Source organism: Nicotiana tomentosiformis, chromosome 2 (genome assembly GCF_000390325.3).
Source record: "Nicotiana tomentosiformis chromosome 2, ASM39032v3, whole genome shotgun sequence".
Classification (NCBI taxonomy): domain Eukaryota; kingdom Viridiplantae; phylum Streptophyta; class Magnoliopsida; order Solanales; family Solanaceae; genus Nicotiana; species Nicotiana tomentosiformis.
Genome location: NC_090813.1, coordinates 67,077,010 through 67,094,768, shown reverse-complemented (window position 1 = coordinate 67,094,768; position 17,759 = coordinate 67,077,010). Strand labels below are relative to the sequence as shown.

The 17,759-nt window shown below is 36.0% G+C and overlaps 2 protein-coding genes across 2 annotated transcripts; both read left to right on the top strand.

Annotated features, from left to right (window-relative positions):
• The first annotated feature begins 5,652 nt into the window (after window positions 1-5,652).
• Window positions 5,653-7,104, top strand: LOC104109293 (senescence-specific cysteine protease SAG39-like). The gene is made up of 2 exons (XM_009618549.4): window positions 5,653-6,156; window positions 6,410-7,104. The coding sequence occupies exons 1-2, from the start codon at window positions 5,718-5,720 to the stop codon at window positions 6,994-6,996; spliced, it is 1,026 nt and encodes a 341-aa protein (XP_009616844.1). The 5' UTR covers window positions 5,653-5,717; the 3' UTR covers window positions 6,997-7,104.
• A 3,874-nt stretch (window positions 7,105-10,978) lies between these two features.
• On the top strand, window positions 10,979-11,461 carry LOC117279873 (RPW8-like protein 2). The gene has a single exon (XM_033659487.2). The coding sequence runs from the start codon at window positions 10,979-10,981 to the stop codon at window positions 11,459-11,461; it is 483 nt and encodes a 160-aa protein (XP_033515378.1).
• Window positions 11,462-17,759: the final 6,298 nt, after the last annotated feature.

The following is a 17,759-nucleotide window of genomic DNA, read 5'->3' as shown; positions in this document are numbered from 1 at the left end:
TTGACGTTTCCAACAGCTCCGTATGGTAATTTTGGACTTAGAAGCGTGTCTGTATGCCGATTTGGAGGTCTGTAGGTCGTTTCGGCGTGAATTGGCAAAAGTTAAAAAATTGAAGGTTTGAAGATTGGAAAGTTTGACGAGGAGTTGACTTTATTGATATCGAGGTCGGATTCCGATTCCGGAAGTTGGAATATGTCTATCATGTCATTTATGACTTGTTTGCAAAATTTGAAGTTATCGGAGTTGTTTTGGAATAGTTCATTAGGCTTGAATCGATGCGTGATTCGTGGTTCTAGTGTTGTTTGATGTGATTTGACGCTTCGATCATATTTGTATGATGTTTTAGGACTTGTTGGTACATTATTTTGAGGTCTCGGGTGCCTCAGGTGTAATTCGAACCATGTACGGCGCATTTCGAAACCTTGAGGATTGCTGAAGCTACTGGTTTTCTACAGGTCCGGTTTCCTTCCTTCGCGAATGTGTTTGTTGAATGCGATCGTGGGCAGGGATCCACGTTCGCGAAGGAGAGAGACAGGCTGGGGGACCTCACGCATATGGTCTACGCGTTCGCGAATGAGGCTTCATGTTCGCGAATGAGGCTTCACGTTCGCGAAGCTTAGGATAGTTTGGTCATTGCATTCGCGAGTGGGTTCTCGCGTTCGCGTAAGAGGAATTTGGACAGTAGCATAATTTGTGCTTGGCAAACGCGAGGCACTTTCCGCGTTCGCGAAGAAAAAATCACTGGGCAACAGAATAAAAGTTCAAAAACGAGGGTTCATCTCATTTTTCATAATATGGACCTAGAGAGCTCGGTGTGAGGCAATTTTTCGAGGGTATTTCAAGGAGATTGTTGAGGTAAGTGATTCTAACCCGTATTGGACTATATTTCATGAATCTATTATTATTTTTATTATCTAATTAGGGATTTGAGTTTGAAATTTGGGGAAAATTTGTGAAAACTTCCTAGACTAAATTTTGGAGTTTTGAAAGGAGATTTAGTCGGGTTTCGAGACGTGGGTCCAAGATAACGTTTTGAGTTGAATTTTTATTTCTTTTCAAAGATCGTAACTTTATTATTCGAATTAGCTTCCTATAGTTTATATTTATGGTATGAAGTTGTTTTGGCTAGATTCGAGCCTTTCGGAGTTCGATAATCGAGGAAAAGGCCTACTAGTGGATTGAGTTAGCGTGTTTTGAGGTAAGTGTCTTCCCTAACCTTGTGTGGGGGAACTACCCTTAGGATTTGGTGTTGTTTGTGATAATTGTGATGTGTGGAAGCCGTGTACGCAAGGTGACGAGTGTGTACACAGGCTAAATATAGAAATTTATCGGTTTTAGCTATGTAGATTCCTTTCATGCCTTAATTGAGTTATCTTAACATGTTATATTCATCATCATTAGTCTATTTTTACATGTTTTACTTGTCTTATCTCTTACTTGCTAATTGCTCTACATGTTTAGTTGAAATTCTTGTTTCCCTTATTCCATATTCTTTATTTAACCGTTGAAATCTTTGCTTGAAGTTATTATTCTTGTAATATCTTGTTGTTAAAATTGGTATTGAGTTATAAAGTCCGTGATTCACATTGAGGCAAAGTGTTAAGTTGTGAAATACTATTCTGTTGAGTTATTCACTTCCGGTTATTATTGTTGAGACTCTTGTGTACATTATGGTTGAGCCATTGGCTCTTTACTGTGAAAATATTGTTATTGTTGGTTTCTTTGGCAAGTTATGTTATTGGGCACTTGAGGTGCGATTTATGATACGTCGTGATATTGATACGCATGCGGTGGTATAAGGTTTTGGGATTGAAACGCATGCGGTGAGATAAGGTGGGCTTGATACGCGTGGCTAGTAGGGAAACTACTACAAGTCATGTGGTCTGATAAAGTGGTTCATAAAACGCAGGATGCTATTCGGGAAAATAATTTTTAAAATCAAATACAAGGCTCCCGCGGTGATATAAGAAAATATGTTAAATTGATTTGTGATTGAGACTACGAGGCGGTACCTCGGTAGTGACTCTTGTTGATACTTATATTTCATCACTTGTGTTCTATTGTTTTGTTCCTTGTTATAGATCCCTTGTTTTCTTCTGTAAAGTATTATTTTCTTTAGTTCAGTGTAGCTATTCTCGGTGTACTTCTTTAATTCCCTCATTTCTATTGTTGTCATTATTTCACTGTTATACACTTGTTCAGTTTCTTATTTATTCTAGTAGGGCCTTGACCTGACCTTGTCACTACTCTACCAATGTTAGGCTTGGCACTTACTGGCTACACTTTTGCACATCTTTGTTTGCAGATCGAGGTACCTCCTACCAGTCTAGGCACTAGCGAGAACCCGATTTTCGCAGACTTCAAGGTATACCTGCCGGCGTCTGCAGGCTTTGGAGTCCCCTCTACCTAGTTTATTTTATTCACTTATCCTTTATCAGACAATGATGTATAGAGATATTCAGTATCACTTCATAGAGCTTGTGACTTTTATTTCGCCGGATTTTGGGAAATTATATACATACTGAGTTGTGGAGATTTTCCTTATATTAGCTTTTGAGTTTTGAGACTTTAATTATTGTTTCAGTTATTTCTACATGAATGTTAGGCTTACTTAGTCATAGAGATTAGGTACCATCACGACATCCTACAGAGGAAAATTGGGGTCGTAACACAAAACTTGAACAAAGATAAGTTAGACAACTAAGAGAAATATACTAAAAGAGACACAAATATTTAATGTAGTTCGGTCAATTGACCTACGTGCACGGGCGGAGATGAGTAATCCACTATATAAAAGAGAGTAAAACAACCTTACAAGTAGGCAAACACAAGTGACAAACTAGCACTTGTCCTCCAAAAGTTCTCCCCCTAAATAAGACTCTCAAACCCTATATGGCTATATTGTGGATGCTATTGAATGAGAAGGAAGGATCTTCAATTTATAGAAGTCCAAACCTTTTCTCAAAGAAAAGGGACTAGCCAAATATGAGAGATTTATATGTTCCTTCTAAAAAAAAAAAGAAAACCCAATTATAGTAAATATGTTGTCCTTTCCTTCAAGAGATATGAAAACCAAATATGGTAAGAAAATCAGGACAACACCTAACAATTCTCATCCTTGACCTGAATTTTTTGACAAATAAATTTGATCCGCCTTTTTCATATAACCTTTAACAGCTCGCATCTTCAAATCTCCACCACAACGTTTGTCTCAACTTGAGTAGCACTCCAGTCAAATTTCTTAGACAAAAATCATGATTACCGTCAAATACGTTGCGACTAGAACTAAACCTATCAAGATGAACCTGTTTTGAACCTCCCTATTTTAGGCTATCTTCTGCCTTAACAACTGGTATCAGAGCCCAGGTTCGGTGGGACAAGTATAGAGATAGCAAAGTGATGGTGCGGGCCGGCGCACACACAAGAAGAAGCTAGTTGCGGACTTCGATTGCCATAATACTCTAACAATGTGGGCAGCACACAGTTAATCTCGAAAATTGACCCATGGATCGTGGTAATGAGTCACGTAGAACTTAGTTCAAGGGGAGACCCGTGGATCGTGGTGATGGGCCACGTGGAACTTAGTTCGAAGGGACGATTGTTGGGTGTGCAAACAAAGTCCCACATTGGTAGCTGAAAAGATTGGGAGCCTACATATAAGATGTATAAATCTCTTTAATGGTGTGAGGTCTTTTAAAAAAAACCATGCGGACTTGACCCAAATTGAATAATATCACACAATGTTAAGACTGTGATTGGACCGTTTTAGCCCAACAGCGCCATCGAGAAATACGACCTTACCAGTACATAAAACAAAACCAATGAAGAACCATAGATCAGTAGGATGTGCTGACTAGCAAAAGATCTACTGCGCCAAGACTAAGCTTTTAAAATGTAAAAAGACTAGAACCTTTACAAAAGAAGGGTACCAGGTACAAAGAATCTTGTACAAAAAAATTGTTAACAACTTTGTGCCTTAAATTAGGAACCTGCATCCTGTCGAGTCTGGAGTGGCCAATAGCTTACTTGGGAAGGTTCATTTGATAATCAGTCTAGTATCAGTGTCGAAGTGGGAACAAAATTGGAAATATTTACACAAAAATTCTCAATATTGCGCCTATATAAACTCTGTTAAGATGAATGCTTAATCACTCACTCAACCTCTCTTTCGGGCTTTAAGATATAGTTCCTATATCATTAGGATGGCTTTCAATTTTTGCCTTAAAATTGGTATTGTCCTTTTTTCCATTCTTAATCTATGTTCTTTCAAAGTTACGTCCCGTGACCAACAAGAGCTATCCATGCAGGAAAGGCATGAGAAATGGATAGTCCGTCATGGACGTGAATGCTTTTTACTGATTGGTCATTGTTTTCGTAAGAGTATGAGATGAATATATTTTGAGAGGCAATTTGTGTTGCAATGAGTCCATAAATATACTTTGTTGACATTAAACTAAACTTTATTTTAAACTATAGTAACAAGCTGTTTTTACAGTATATTGTTGAAATGAATGGGAAAAAATGGACATTGAAGTGGCGCCGGTAGATATGAAATGGCATGTTTAAGATCTTGGTCCGCCCTTATATTGATAGCAATGAAATTGTATGTTTATGATCACGAGATTAAAAATTTATTTTTGGTATGTTATACAGACATTTTGTTTTAAATCACAGGATTCAAAAGTTTTCTTTACCTTCTTAACTAAATTTTGTGCATAATCAAATTAAGACCATAAAATTGTGTGATCAATATTGCTTCTAAATAGAAGTAATGGTTATGTTAGAACAACGACAATGGAGATTGGTTTAATTAAGTACATTCTCACTTCGTAGTCAAGGATAGTGGTTCCTTTAATTTCCATGTCCTTAGGGGAACTGTAATAAGCAGAAACAGGAAGCAAATTAGGAAAGAGATAGCTTAGCAGGACGAAGAGTTTGCAACTTAGCTTATTTTGACCTTGGCGTGATACTTCCTTTCATATAACTCCTTTGGTACTGAGAATCCATGTTCATATATTATTAAGACGATATTAAAATTATGATCCATCTAATATGAAGTGTAAGTGTGTGGGATTAGTATGCAAACCCTATTAATTAATTTCCTTTTCCAACTAACTCTACTAATTAAGAAACATAAAACATTGGGAAATGGCCAGATTTGATCTAATTAATAATTTTTCATGTAACATGTTAAGGCTTTTGAAGGGAAGATTTATTTTTTTGGGTGAGTTAATGGATAATGTTTGATGTTCGAGCTGGAAAACAGATAAGAGGCATGTATATAACTGCAAATCTGCAATAATATTCGACAAAACAAAACGGAATTAGTACATAGTATTGATATGCAATTTTCTTAGCTAGGATTGATTACTATTTTATTGACTTGCAAGTGTTACCATTAATTCGAAGCAAGTTACTGTCAAGGAAGAAAAATCTACTTGTCTAAACGCCTATTATTTCATACTAGTATATCCATGCATACGTAGGCCACAAAAAGCTGGAAAAAACATAGGTGGACCCGTACAGAAAATGAAATGGCATGAGAACTTAGCTTGCTCCATCAATTCTTCGATCAACATCATAGTGGGAACGCCTATCGCATATTGTGGAAAATAATTCACATTTACTCCTATAAATGCCTTTTCATAAAGTTTTAGTTTCAGGAATTCTGATACCTCATCTTTTCTTTTGGTATAACATAGTTTCAGATTTTAACAATGGCATTGAAATTTTGCAGGTTAAGCCTTGTTGCAATTTTGCTAGTGGTCGGAATTTTTGGGTTCCAGGCCACATCCCGTGACTTGCAGGTGTATTCCATGCTCGAAAGGCATGAAAAATGGATGAGCAACCATGGACGTGTGTATAAAGATGATGTTGAAAAGGCAAAGCGATTCAACATATTTAAAGAAAATGTCGACTTTATCGACTCTTTCAATAATGATGCAACTCATTCTTACCAGCTTGGCCTCAATAAATTTGCAGATCTTACTAACGAGGAGTTCCAATCTATGGTTGGTAAATATAATAATCTATCTTTCCTTCCAAAGACATCAAATTTGCAACCATTCAGCTACGAAAGTAAAATTACCATTCCTGATAGTTGGAACTGGAGAGAGAAAGGTGCTGTTACTGACGTCAAAGACCAGGGTAGATGTGGTAAGTCGATCCCAACAGAAAAAAAAAACGAATCAAAGTGCATATTAATTACTTTTTATACTGTAGTTGATATGTTATTACTCTATTTTTTCGGTTATTATTGTTGTAAAGAGTTACCTAGTACTCGATTAATTTGATGATATAAAAAATCAATGCACTGTGTCACTTTGTCGGTCCACAAAACCTAAACTCCAAATCAATTGATAAATTACTAGCTAGTCATATTACTTGAAAATTAAAAATTATATTGCAGGGTCATGTTGGGCATTTTCTGCAGTAGCAGCAGTGGAAGGAATAAACCAGATAAAAACTGGTGATTTGGTTTCACTATCTGAACAACAACTTCTAGATTGCGAGAACACAAATAACGATGGTTGTGGGGGTGGTATCAGGACTGAAGCATTTGAATACATAGCTGAAAACGGAGGTCTCACAACAGAATCAAATTACCCATACACAGGAATCCCGGGGACATGCGATAGTCAAAAGGCAGAATCAAGTGTAGTTACAATATCAGGATACAGAAGTGTGGATGCAAGTGAATCAGCACTGTTACAGGCAGTGGCAAATCAGCCAGTCTCTGCAGGTATTACTATCGGCAGTGATGAATTTCGCTTTTACAACGGTGGAATTTTCAATGGGAAATGTGGGATGACTTCACGTCATGCAGTGACAGTGGTAGGGTATGGAACAAGTACTGAGGATGGAATTAACTATTGGTTGGTGAAGAATTCATGGGGAGAGAAATGGGGTGAAGGTGGATTTATGAGAATGGCTAGAGATATTGAAGATGGTGGAGTTTGTGGCCTTGCTACTCGGGCTTCTTTCCCTACTGCTTAATTAACGCTTAATTAAGCCCTAAGTGTCGTATACTCAGGCACAACCATACTATGTATGTTGGACCTTGCATTCTCGTTTTCTTCTAAATGAGTATCCTGTTTCTTGTGACATCAACTTATTAATAAGAATTTTGATAACTTTTATTAAAAAAATATAATCTTTATTTGTTCTGAAATAATATTTCATGGTATATAATCTTGTGTCCCTTCCAGGACTATCATTTAATACGACTAACTTCAATTAGAAAGTTACGTTGGATGAAATATGAAGCTTGAAACATCTAGTTCCTGGAGGCCAGAGGACACAAAATTAGTACTAGGTCACTTTCCCATCTTAAAGCCAGTCAAACTAATTTAATTTGCAACTTCGTAGTGAAAATACGCGTAATCTGGTAGGAGTTACTCTAGAGCAAAGTCTAATTGTTATGACTCAAATTAGTACGGGCAAATTCAGATTTTTAAGAGGATTGATGCACTATTATATGAAAAGATGAATCCAAAATTCACTATTTAGGTTAAACTTTTGAGTTTTTACTATGATCTTATTATATTTTTGAAATTATATGTTCAAATACATTTTTTTCTTCTAATTTTAGTATCATATCTACACTATGCGTCGCAATTGTTTGGATTAGCTAAACCGTCGACTATATGATACATCCTCTTCTCCTACAAGTTTTAAAATTGACCTCTGATTTGACTATATAAAAGTAGAATAGGAATTTTAATCTGTCAAAACTTGGAAATTTTGAAAGATCAAATCAAACAAAAATTAGAAAACAAATACTTAATTGAGATTTCATACATGGTCATAATTCCGATGGGTGGGCACAATTTTTTTTTTTAAAAGGACAAAACGAAAGGAAAAAATAGCAATGCCGACATAGGATTTGAAATCCCAACTTTATTTGCACATATGCACCTAGAAATCATTGCATCATATCATAAGATTCTTTGTGCTAGAATACGCACACGTATATTTAAGTAATTTTGGACAGATATACGCATTATTATAATTCTCTCCATTCACTTTTACTCGTCAATAATTGACTTTACGCCTCTTAAGAAATAATAATTGTAGTATGTATTTTATCATATATTATCTCCGTTCACTTTTACTTGTCCATTATGGTCTTTGCACACCCCTTAAGAAATAATAAATGAAGTACATAATTTATCATGATACCCATATTAATTTATGCATATTTTTAATGGATTTAAAAAAATAATTTGAAATGAGTAATTAATACTGTGGGTATAACAGGAAAAAAAATTGTCTTCTCTTGATATGCTAAAAGTGACAAGTAAAAGTGAAACTTATTTTTGAAATACTGGACAAGTAAAAGTGAATGAAGGGACTAACTCCTAATACTGATAAATAGTCTCAATAATTGATACAGTGCCCCAAGTATGGTTGTTGAAAAAAAATATCTTTCTCTTGATTTGCTAAAATGTACAAGTAGAAGTAAAAATCTATTTTTAGCATAGTGGACAAGTAAAAATGAACGTAAGAAGTGTAATATAAGAAAATGAGTATGGCTTCACATGAATCGACAACGAGAAAATGAGCCTAATGACCATTTACAATGTTGAAATTAAGAAAGTGTTCTTTTTAAAATCTTTTATGTATAAAAGAAAGATCTCTTATGTGTAAAAAAAAATAGGATCATAAAATTAAAAACAAGTTTGTATAGACCGTCAACAACCCTTCACCCAAATACGCCCAACTCAAAGTCGTCATGTTGCCTCCATCAGGACGCTATGGAAACTTTACCTGAGCCTCCAGCCCTCCACAATGTACCGCAGCACAATATTGTAAGGGGTCGTTTGGTAGGGTGAATAAGAATAGTATAGAATACAGTGTATTAGTAATGCAGAGATTAGTAATGCATGAGTTAGTAATGGAAGCATTAGTTATGCAGATATTATTTTTTATAAATTGTTTGGTGTGGTGTATTAAAAATTATAATACAATGCATAATTTTTAAGAAAAATAGTTGTTTATAAAAATGCCCTCCATATTCTCTAGCTTTAAGGGACTTTAAGGACAATTTTGTCTTTAACCATACTAATGCATTGCATTAATAACCTTGGTATTACTAATGTCATGATTTTTTATGCATTACTTATACATAGGCTAATACCAAGTATGATGTATAACTAATGCAAGTATTAGTTATATATAGGTTGAAAAAATATACCAAACAAGGTATTAGTAATGCACAAAACTAATGCTTGCATTATTTTTTCTAATACCTCCTACCAAACGACCCCTAAGCGCGTTGCGGTGGTTATGTGCGCACCAGAATCAGGGGCATACTCAAAATAATTTGTAAACGGTGTCGAAAACTATAGAAGAACGAGAATAATAATTTTAAATATCATATTTTAGACAAAAAATAGCTTAGTCTAATAATTTTGTTGATTTTTAAGTTAGAAAAGGTCTTAAGTTCAATTTTACTTCATCACAAATTTTAACCACATATGCTCTCTCAAATATTTAAAAAAAAATGCACTAGTTGAGGTTTAACCCTCTAATCTCTTAGAGCAAAATCAAACACATAACCAATACGCCAAGAAATAATTTATGTTAAGTAGTGTCATCTTTTCCAACTTATTTGCTTCCTCACCGTATTAATATATATATTTAGTAAAAAAAATTAACGAAGCGGTGTCGCGTGACATCGTTGATTAAATGTGCATCCGCCCCTGACCTGAATGGTTTTTCCTCCTTTTTCTTTGTTCTTAGCTTGCTCCAACAAATATATCTCTTGTCCACAGAAAATTTTCCATGTCAGAACACACTGCATCTATTTAGAGTCATAATATAACATGCTCTGGGATCAGAGTTCTATTACATTCAAACTTCACTTCCTTAAGTTTTAAAAATAGCATTTGCATAATAATTTCAAACTAAATCAAGCGTATTACAAGTCAACTTTTATAGATAAAAATACTTAGAAATGTTCTTAGCCTTTTCTTTTTTTCCCCTTCATGCTCTTATTTATGAATTTCCTTTGGAAATGCTCTTAGCCTTTTCTTTCCTCTCAAAGACTTATAATTATTGCGAAGTTGATAACAATAAGAAATGAAAGTGAACGGAAAAGAACAAGTGAAGGCAACATATTCCTTTAAAAATTAATTAGCTACGTTACGTCTTCATGTGGTTGGAGGGTCTGTTAGTATTCCCTCTTAAGACGATTTCTGAATAGTTGGACTTCTTTGAATTATATAAATACTACCCAAGTAAAAGGAAATAGGCCAAAAATGAAAAGGCACAAAAAGTTTAGTAGTTGTGAGTTGTGACAGCAGCAACTTATTGCAATATATTTGGTTCCTAAAAGAGGAAGCAGAAAGATGCAGAAGAAGCAAGGAAACTGAAACTAAAGTGGTTTATATTTCTAAAACAAACTTTTAAAAAAAACTGTTCATCATTTACTTTCAAATTTTAAATTTTTTTATTTAAAGGATGCAAAAAAAAAATCAGAATATTTTCTGGAAAATATTTCTCTAATTACCTATTAAGAACTGTAAAAATATCAATATATATAAATTAAACTCTCTTCAATTGATTTAACTTACAATTATTGTCAGTATCACAAAAGTTTAACATTATCAATACATTTACCTGTTTCCAGTTCCACGCCACTCCTATTTTACTATACCAAACAAGACAAATGGCCAAATACCAACCTCTATTCGACACAACAACGAAGCATTAAGGAATATGGTAAAGAATGAAAAACACGTATACAAATTAAGGAAAGTCAACTACCCAACAAGCAAGAACTTTCCAACTTATTTCCCTTCTCTCTTCTCCCTGCAGCTTCATAGAAACCCAAGAATTTATCAACTCGTAGAACAGCCCGAGAAACATCTTCAGCATTTGAACATCATCACTTCGACGACTACACGTTTATACCTGACTCTTGACAAAGAAAATTAACGTCTTCAACTGGCCATAATTTTCAGAGTATATATAAATGGCCGGGAATCTCATCGGAGGTGCAGCTTTAGGACAAGCATTCAGAATGTTATCCGAATCAATCTCACAAGCTGGCCAAACTTCCGTCTGTTTCGATTCCAATTTTAGACGACTAAATTCGATCCTACTGTCAGTTAAGCCTGTGCTTGAGGATATAGAGAGACTGAACAAAGCCTTGGAAGGCAGAGAATCAGAGATTGAGATATTCAAGAAGCGATTGGAGGAAGGGGAGAAGCTTGTTCGTAAATGCTCGAAAATCAAACGTTACAATCTGTGTAAAAGGTGGTACTATTCTAGGAAATTGGCGGATCTTGAAAACTCCACCCTCAAGTTCTTTTCGGTTCATGGCTTAATACAAACATGCAGAGATCGGAAACAAATACTTGTTGCACTCAAAGAAGAAGGCGAGAAGTTGGACGAAATTTACTCAATTTTGAAGAATATGAAGCTTGATAAAAGCCGACAGATCTCTTCCAGATAAACTGCATATTATCTGCCATCACCAGCTAGCATGTTTCGTTATATATCCTACTCTTCTACTGTTCTACATGGTCACGACTCACGGTTGTCAGAAGATTAATTTTCACTTATGTCAAACTACGATTTTTGCTTCACGTATACAATCTCACACATCATAAAAAAAGATGTAGTCATACATAAATAATGCAATTTTTTTTTTACAACTGGGATTTCAGATTCATCAATTGATAATGTAAAAAAATGCTTACAATCTAGTCATGTAAATTTAAAAGCTGCTTGCTTCTTGCTAGAAAGTTTCGGGTATAAGTTGGTGGAGTTTTAAGTTGGTAATAACGTACAAAAGTTGGTATGCTTTTTAAGTCATTCAAATTAAAGTGATTGTGTAAATGCGTGAAGAAATGTTATTCATATAGCTATTTATATTCCTGAGACGATGTTTTTTTTGGTCTAAATAAAATTATGAGAAGCATATTTGTGCAAGTACTCTACCTTTTCTTTTATTTCGATCAATTCCAAAATTTTCTTCATTTTGTGGAATTTGGAATCGCAGGGTCATCATAATGAATAATGTGGAAACATTAAATTAAAAAACGCATAGTTTTTGTCGAACTAACGTTTTGATTTTGAGAAAGACATGTTCAAACAAAACTTAAAAGTAAAAGCGTATAATAGATGATAGACAACTATCTTTATATTTTAGTAATGAGGTGACGTTATTTACCAAATATTTTGTTTATTGTATTTATCTACAATAAATTCGACCAGTATCCCATAGAAAAAAAAAAGGAAAAGAACTGTAGATCCTCCATTTATTAAATTCCCTTGTAATCCTTATATTATAGTCTCTTGATATTCGAAAATACTGTAACGATCCGGACGGTCATTTTGAGCTCTAGCGCGTCGTTCGGCAGTTTGAGGCCTCAAGTAGCTTCACTTCATGCTTTATGACTTGTACGTGTGGTCGAAATTGAATTTCGGAAAGTTACGGAGTTGTTTCGGAAGGAAATAAATTCGAAAGCTTTACGTTGGGAGAGTTGACCAAGATTTGACTTTTGAGCAAACGACTCCGGAATGGAATTTTTATGATTTCAATAGCTTTGTATGGCGATTTCGGACTTAGGCGTATGTCCGAATTTGGATTTGGATGTTCGTAGGACAATTCGGCGCAAATTGGCGAAAAGTTGGAAAGTTGAAGTTTTGAAATATTCATAAATTTGACCGGAAGTTGACTTGATTGATATCGAGCTCGGATTTTGATTACGAAAATTGGAACGTGTCCATTATATTATTTATGACTTGTGTGCAAAACTTGAAGTCATTCCGGATTGATTTGATACGCTTTGGCGCAAATTATAGAATTTGGAATTTTCATAACTCATAATTGGATTCGAGGCGCGATTCGTAGTTTCAGTGTTGTTTGATGTGATTTGAGGCCTCGACTAAGTTTGTATCATATTTTGAAATATTTTGGTATGATTTGACAGGGTCCCGAGGGGTTTGGGTATTTTTTGGATCATTGGTTGAGAGAGTAGTAAAGTTAAAAAATTTAGAATTTGACCATGGTCAATATCACATCAAGACGACCTCTTTTTAGTGTTTTGAGTATGCGAGCAAGTCCGTAGCGTGTTTTATGATTGAAATTCATATATAGTTTGTGTCCGGGAGGTTCCGAATGATTTTCGGGGTGGTTTCGGATCATTTCGGAGAAGTTTGGGTTTTCTCGTTTCTGGTGAGGCACTGTTTATTCGCAATTGCGAACACTGTTCATTCGCAATTTGCAAACATTGTTCATTCGCAATTGCGAACAATTATTTTGGAGTTTAATGTTCATTCGTAAATGCAAAATTTTTGTCCGCGAATGCGAACCTGGGCAGAAGACTTAAGGATCGAACTTGGTCATTTTTTCATTTTCGTTTTGGATTTTGGAGCTCGGTTTTTGGGCGATTTTGAATTCTTCACGACTTTGACTTGGGTAAGTGTTCTATATCCGAAAGTGATTATATTTCATGATTCCATGGTTATATTCATCAATTATTAGTGAATCAATCGGAAGAAAATGAGATTTTTGGCAAAATCTTTCAAAAATGAAAAATGAAGATTTGGAGGTCGATTCGTTATCAGAATTTGATAAAATTGGTATGGTTGAACTCGTATCGGAATGAGTATTCGAATTTTATGAATTTTCATCGGGTTCTGAGATGCGGGCCCTGGGTTAACTTTCGTGTTGAGCTTTTAAAGTAAAATTCAAAGTCGACATTTTATTATCCGAAATTATTTTCGATAAATTTTAATGATGTTATGTAATTAATTTGGCTAGATTTGAGCCGTTTGGAGGTCATTTCACGTGAGAAGGCTATTTTGGATTACCATCTTCGTTTAGGTAAGTCTCATGTCTAACCTTGTGAGGTGCAAAACTACCCCTAGGTGACGTGAGTGTTATGTGCTACTAGTTGTGGGTGCTACGTACGCACGATGTGACGAGAGTCCGTACGTAGTTAAAGCATGTTTATGTCCTGGTAGACTAAGGACTTTATCATGCAATATTTAAATTATTTGAACTTATTCCGCTGGCTTAATTAATCAAATTTATAAATTGAAATTGATTTAGAGACACATGTATATATGTTAGGCCGAGCCTTATCACCTTGAGAAACGTTTTATTATCCGGAATTATTTTCGATAAATTTTAATGATGTTATGTAATTAATTTGGCTAGATTTGAGCCGTCCGGAGGTCATTTCACGCGAGAAGGCTATTTTAGAATATCGGCTTCGTTTAGGTAAGTCTCACGTCTTACCTTGTGAGGGGGAAAACTACCCCTAGGTGACGTGATTGTTATGTGCTATTAGTTGTGAGTGCTACATACGCACGAGGTGACGAGAGTCTGTATGTAGTTAAAGTATATTTATGTCCGGGTAGACTTAGGATTTTGTCATATAGTATTTGAATTATATGAACTTATTCTGTTGGCTTAATCAATCGAATTTGTAAATTGAAATTGATTTAGAAACACATGTATATATGTTAGGCCGAGCCTTATCACCTTGAGTTATTGGAAGTTATTTGAGAAACGATAAAGGTTGCATTCACTTTATACTCATGCACTGTATTATAGTCACGTGTCTCATAATGCGATAAGTTTCTTCCTTTCTTGTGGAGCGGGCCGAACGCCTCGACAGTATAATAGATGCATCTATGATTCGTGCTGCTCGACCCTCGACAGTGTACACATTATTCTGGATCGGGCCGTACGACCTCAGTATAATCGTGCATTATATCGCTAGCAGTCAGAATATTTATGAGATTATCCTTCCACTGATGCCCGGCACATTATATGATATTTCTTTATCCGCTTGATATTGGCACTTGATATTTCTGAGTTGTTGAGATAGAATACGAGATTGAGAAATTGATATCGTTAAAAGAATTTTTGGAAGATTATGTTAGTTACAGATTTACCTCACTACTATTGTTGTGCTTATTATCTGTTTATGATTTACCATATTGATTTATTAGACCATTAGTAAGTGTTGATGTCGACCCCTCGTCAGTACTTCTCCGGGGTTAAGTTAGATATGTAACGACCCGGCCGGTCATTTTGAGTATTATAATCCCGTTTCTCATTTACTGCTCAAGTTATGCTTTACAGTTATTTTATGATATACCGAGTTAGTTGGTTCGGGTCCGGAAGGATTTCGGAGTGAAATGAGACACTTAGTCTCATAATTAAAAACTTAAGTTGGAAAAGTTGACCAGATATTGATTTATGTGTAAACGACCTCGGGTTCGAATTCTGATGATTTCAATATCTCCGTATGGTGATTTTGGACATAGGAGCGTGTCCGAAAAATTATCTGGAGGTCCGTAGTAGAATTAGGCTTGAAATGGTGAAAGTCGAATTTTTAAAAAGTTTGACCGGGGGTTGACTTTTTGATATTAGGGTCGAAATTCAATTCTGAAAAATTTAATAGGTTAGTTATGTCATGTATGACTTATGTGCAAAGTTTGAGGAGGTTCTGGCGTTGTTTGTGGAAACTTGAAATTTCAAAGTTCATTAGTCTTGAATTGGGGTATGATTCATGATTTTAGCATTATTTGAGGTGATTTGAGGGTTCGACTAAGTTCGTATGGTATTTTAGGACTTGTTAGTATATTTGGTTGAGGTTCCGAGGGCCTCGGGTGAGTTTCGGGTGGTTAACGGATCAAATTCGAACTTAGAAGAAAAGCTGAAGTTTCTGCCTTCTGGTGCAATCGCACCTGCGGAATTTGGCTCGCAAGTGAGAGCACGCAGAAGCGCAATGGGCATAGCAGGTGCGTAAGGTCCGCAGAAGCATACAGAAAACTCGCAAAAGCGAGCTCGGAGGTGCGAGCTGGGATGCGCAGAAGCGGAGGCTGGGCTGGTAGACTGTGGAGCGCATATGCGGAACGCATTTCGCAGGTGCAGACTCGCACTGCGCGTGGGGGATCGCAGAAGAGAGAGTTGGTGCAGAAACGGGAGAAAATCCGCTGAAGCGGTTGTGCAAAAGCAGATAAAAATCCTGCAGAAGCGGAAACCCCTGGACATTACAAAAACAGAGGGTTCCGAGTTTTTGCCATTTTTGGGCATTTCAAGCTCGGGCTGGGCGATTTTGAGCGAGGTTTTCACGGAAAATCGTGAGGTAAATCACTTGTGATAATTTCTACTCCATAATATTGAATTATCATCGAATAATCCGACTAGATTACATGTTTTTGAGGTGTAAATCGTGGATTTGAACTTAAAGATTTGAAAATAAGATTTGAAGATTTGGAGGTCGAGTTGAGGTCAGATTTTGGTAAAATTGGTATGGTTAGACTCGTGATTGAATGGGCTTTCGGATTTTATAACTTTTTTCTGGTTCCGAGACGTGGGCCCCACGGGCGATTTTTGAGCTAAATTTTGGATTTTGATGGAAAATTAATATTTTCTTATGGAATTAATTCCAATAAATTTTATTGACTGAATCGAATTATTTGTGGCTAGATTCGAGGCGTATGGAGGTCAATTCACGAGGCAAAGACATTGCAGAATAAAGAATTACACGGTTTGAGGTAAGTAACAGTTCTAAATTTGGTCCTAAGGGTATAAAACCCCGGATTATGTGTTATGTGATTGGTTTTGAGGTGACGTGCATGCTAGGTGACGGGCGTGTGGGCATGCACCGTAGGAATTATGACTTGGTCAAATTCTATGGAACTGTATAGTTGTATAACATGTTGATACCAGTACATTCTCTATGTGTTAGAGAAAGATTGAGTTGAGACTCGTATTATAAATCATGCTTAGACATATGCTGTTATTACTGGTACCCACTGAGGTCATTTATGTGGTTGAATAATATGTTCAAATTGTAATTTCACACTCAATCATGTTTATTCATTTCATATCATATCTCAGTCTCTGTTGCTATTTATTAATACATCATATTATCATTTTGGGCTGATTATCATGATTTCTGAGAGCCCGAGAGACTGGAGAAGTTTGATGACTGAGTGAGGCCGAGGACCTAATTGTGAGGATATTACGGGATCGGGTTGCACGTCGCAGCATATTTTATTGATTTATGCCATAATTGGTTTGATTTAGAGCTTGGGCTGAAGGAGCCTCTCCGGAATCTGTACACACCCCCAGTGAGCGCTGGTACCTACTGAGTGCGAGTGCGAGTGTCGAGTGCCGAGTGCCGAGTGTTGAGTGATTGGGAGGAATGAGTAACTATGAGGAAAGAGTGACTGTAAGGCTGGAGTGAATAGGAGGACTGAGTGACTGTTACTTTGAGAGGATGCACTGATTTCATTACTGCTGCATTTCAGCCGTCATATATCATTGTTTTGGAAAATTTCTAAAAGACATCCTCTTCTATTTCATTCGAAGTTGTTATAAAATTACTGTGGAGTTTTAAATGTTGAACTTGAAAGCATACCTACTTTTTTATGTTGGAAAGTACTGTATTTGGACTTAGCCGAGAAGCTCGTCACTACTTTCAGTTCCTTATTTATTATTATCACTTACTGAGTTAGTTATACTCATACTATACCCTGCACTTCATGTGCAGATCCAGGTGATCCCGGACACAGAGGGTGTTGATTCTTTCACGCAGCCGATTTTTCGGAGATTCAGAGGTAGCTGCCATGTTTTGCAGACCTTGTCTCTCCTTCCCTATCCTTTTGTTTATTGTATTTGGTCTCAGATTATTATAGACCGTATTTTCCTAACTTGTAATGTATAGATGCTCATGTACTCAGTGACATCAGGTTTTGAAAGTGTTTGTATCGGTATTTGC

Bases quoted from the DNA above. Each gene is read 5' to 3' on its own strand.
- LOC104109293 (XM_009618549.4), top strand. From the start codon at position 5,718: ATGGCATTGAAATTTTGCAGGTTAAGCCTTGTTGCAATTTTGCTAGTG. The intron at 6,157-6,409 runs GTAAGTCGATCC...ATTATATTGCAG, and splicing joins CAAAGACCAGGGTAGATGTG to GGTCATGTTGGGCATTTTCT.
- LOC117279873 (XM_033659487.2), top strand. From the start codon at position 10,979: ATGGCCGGGAATCTCATCGGAGGTGCAGCTTTAGGACAAGCATTCAGA.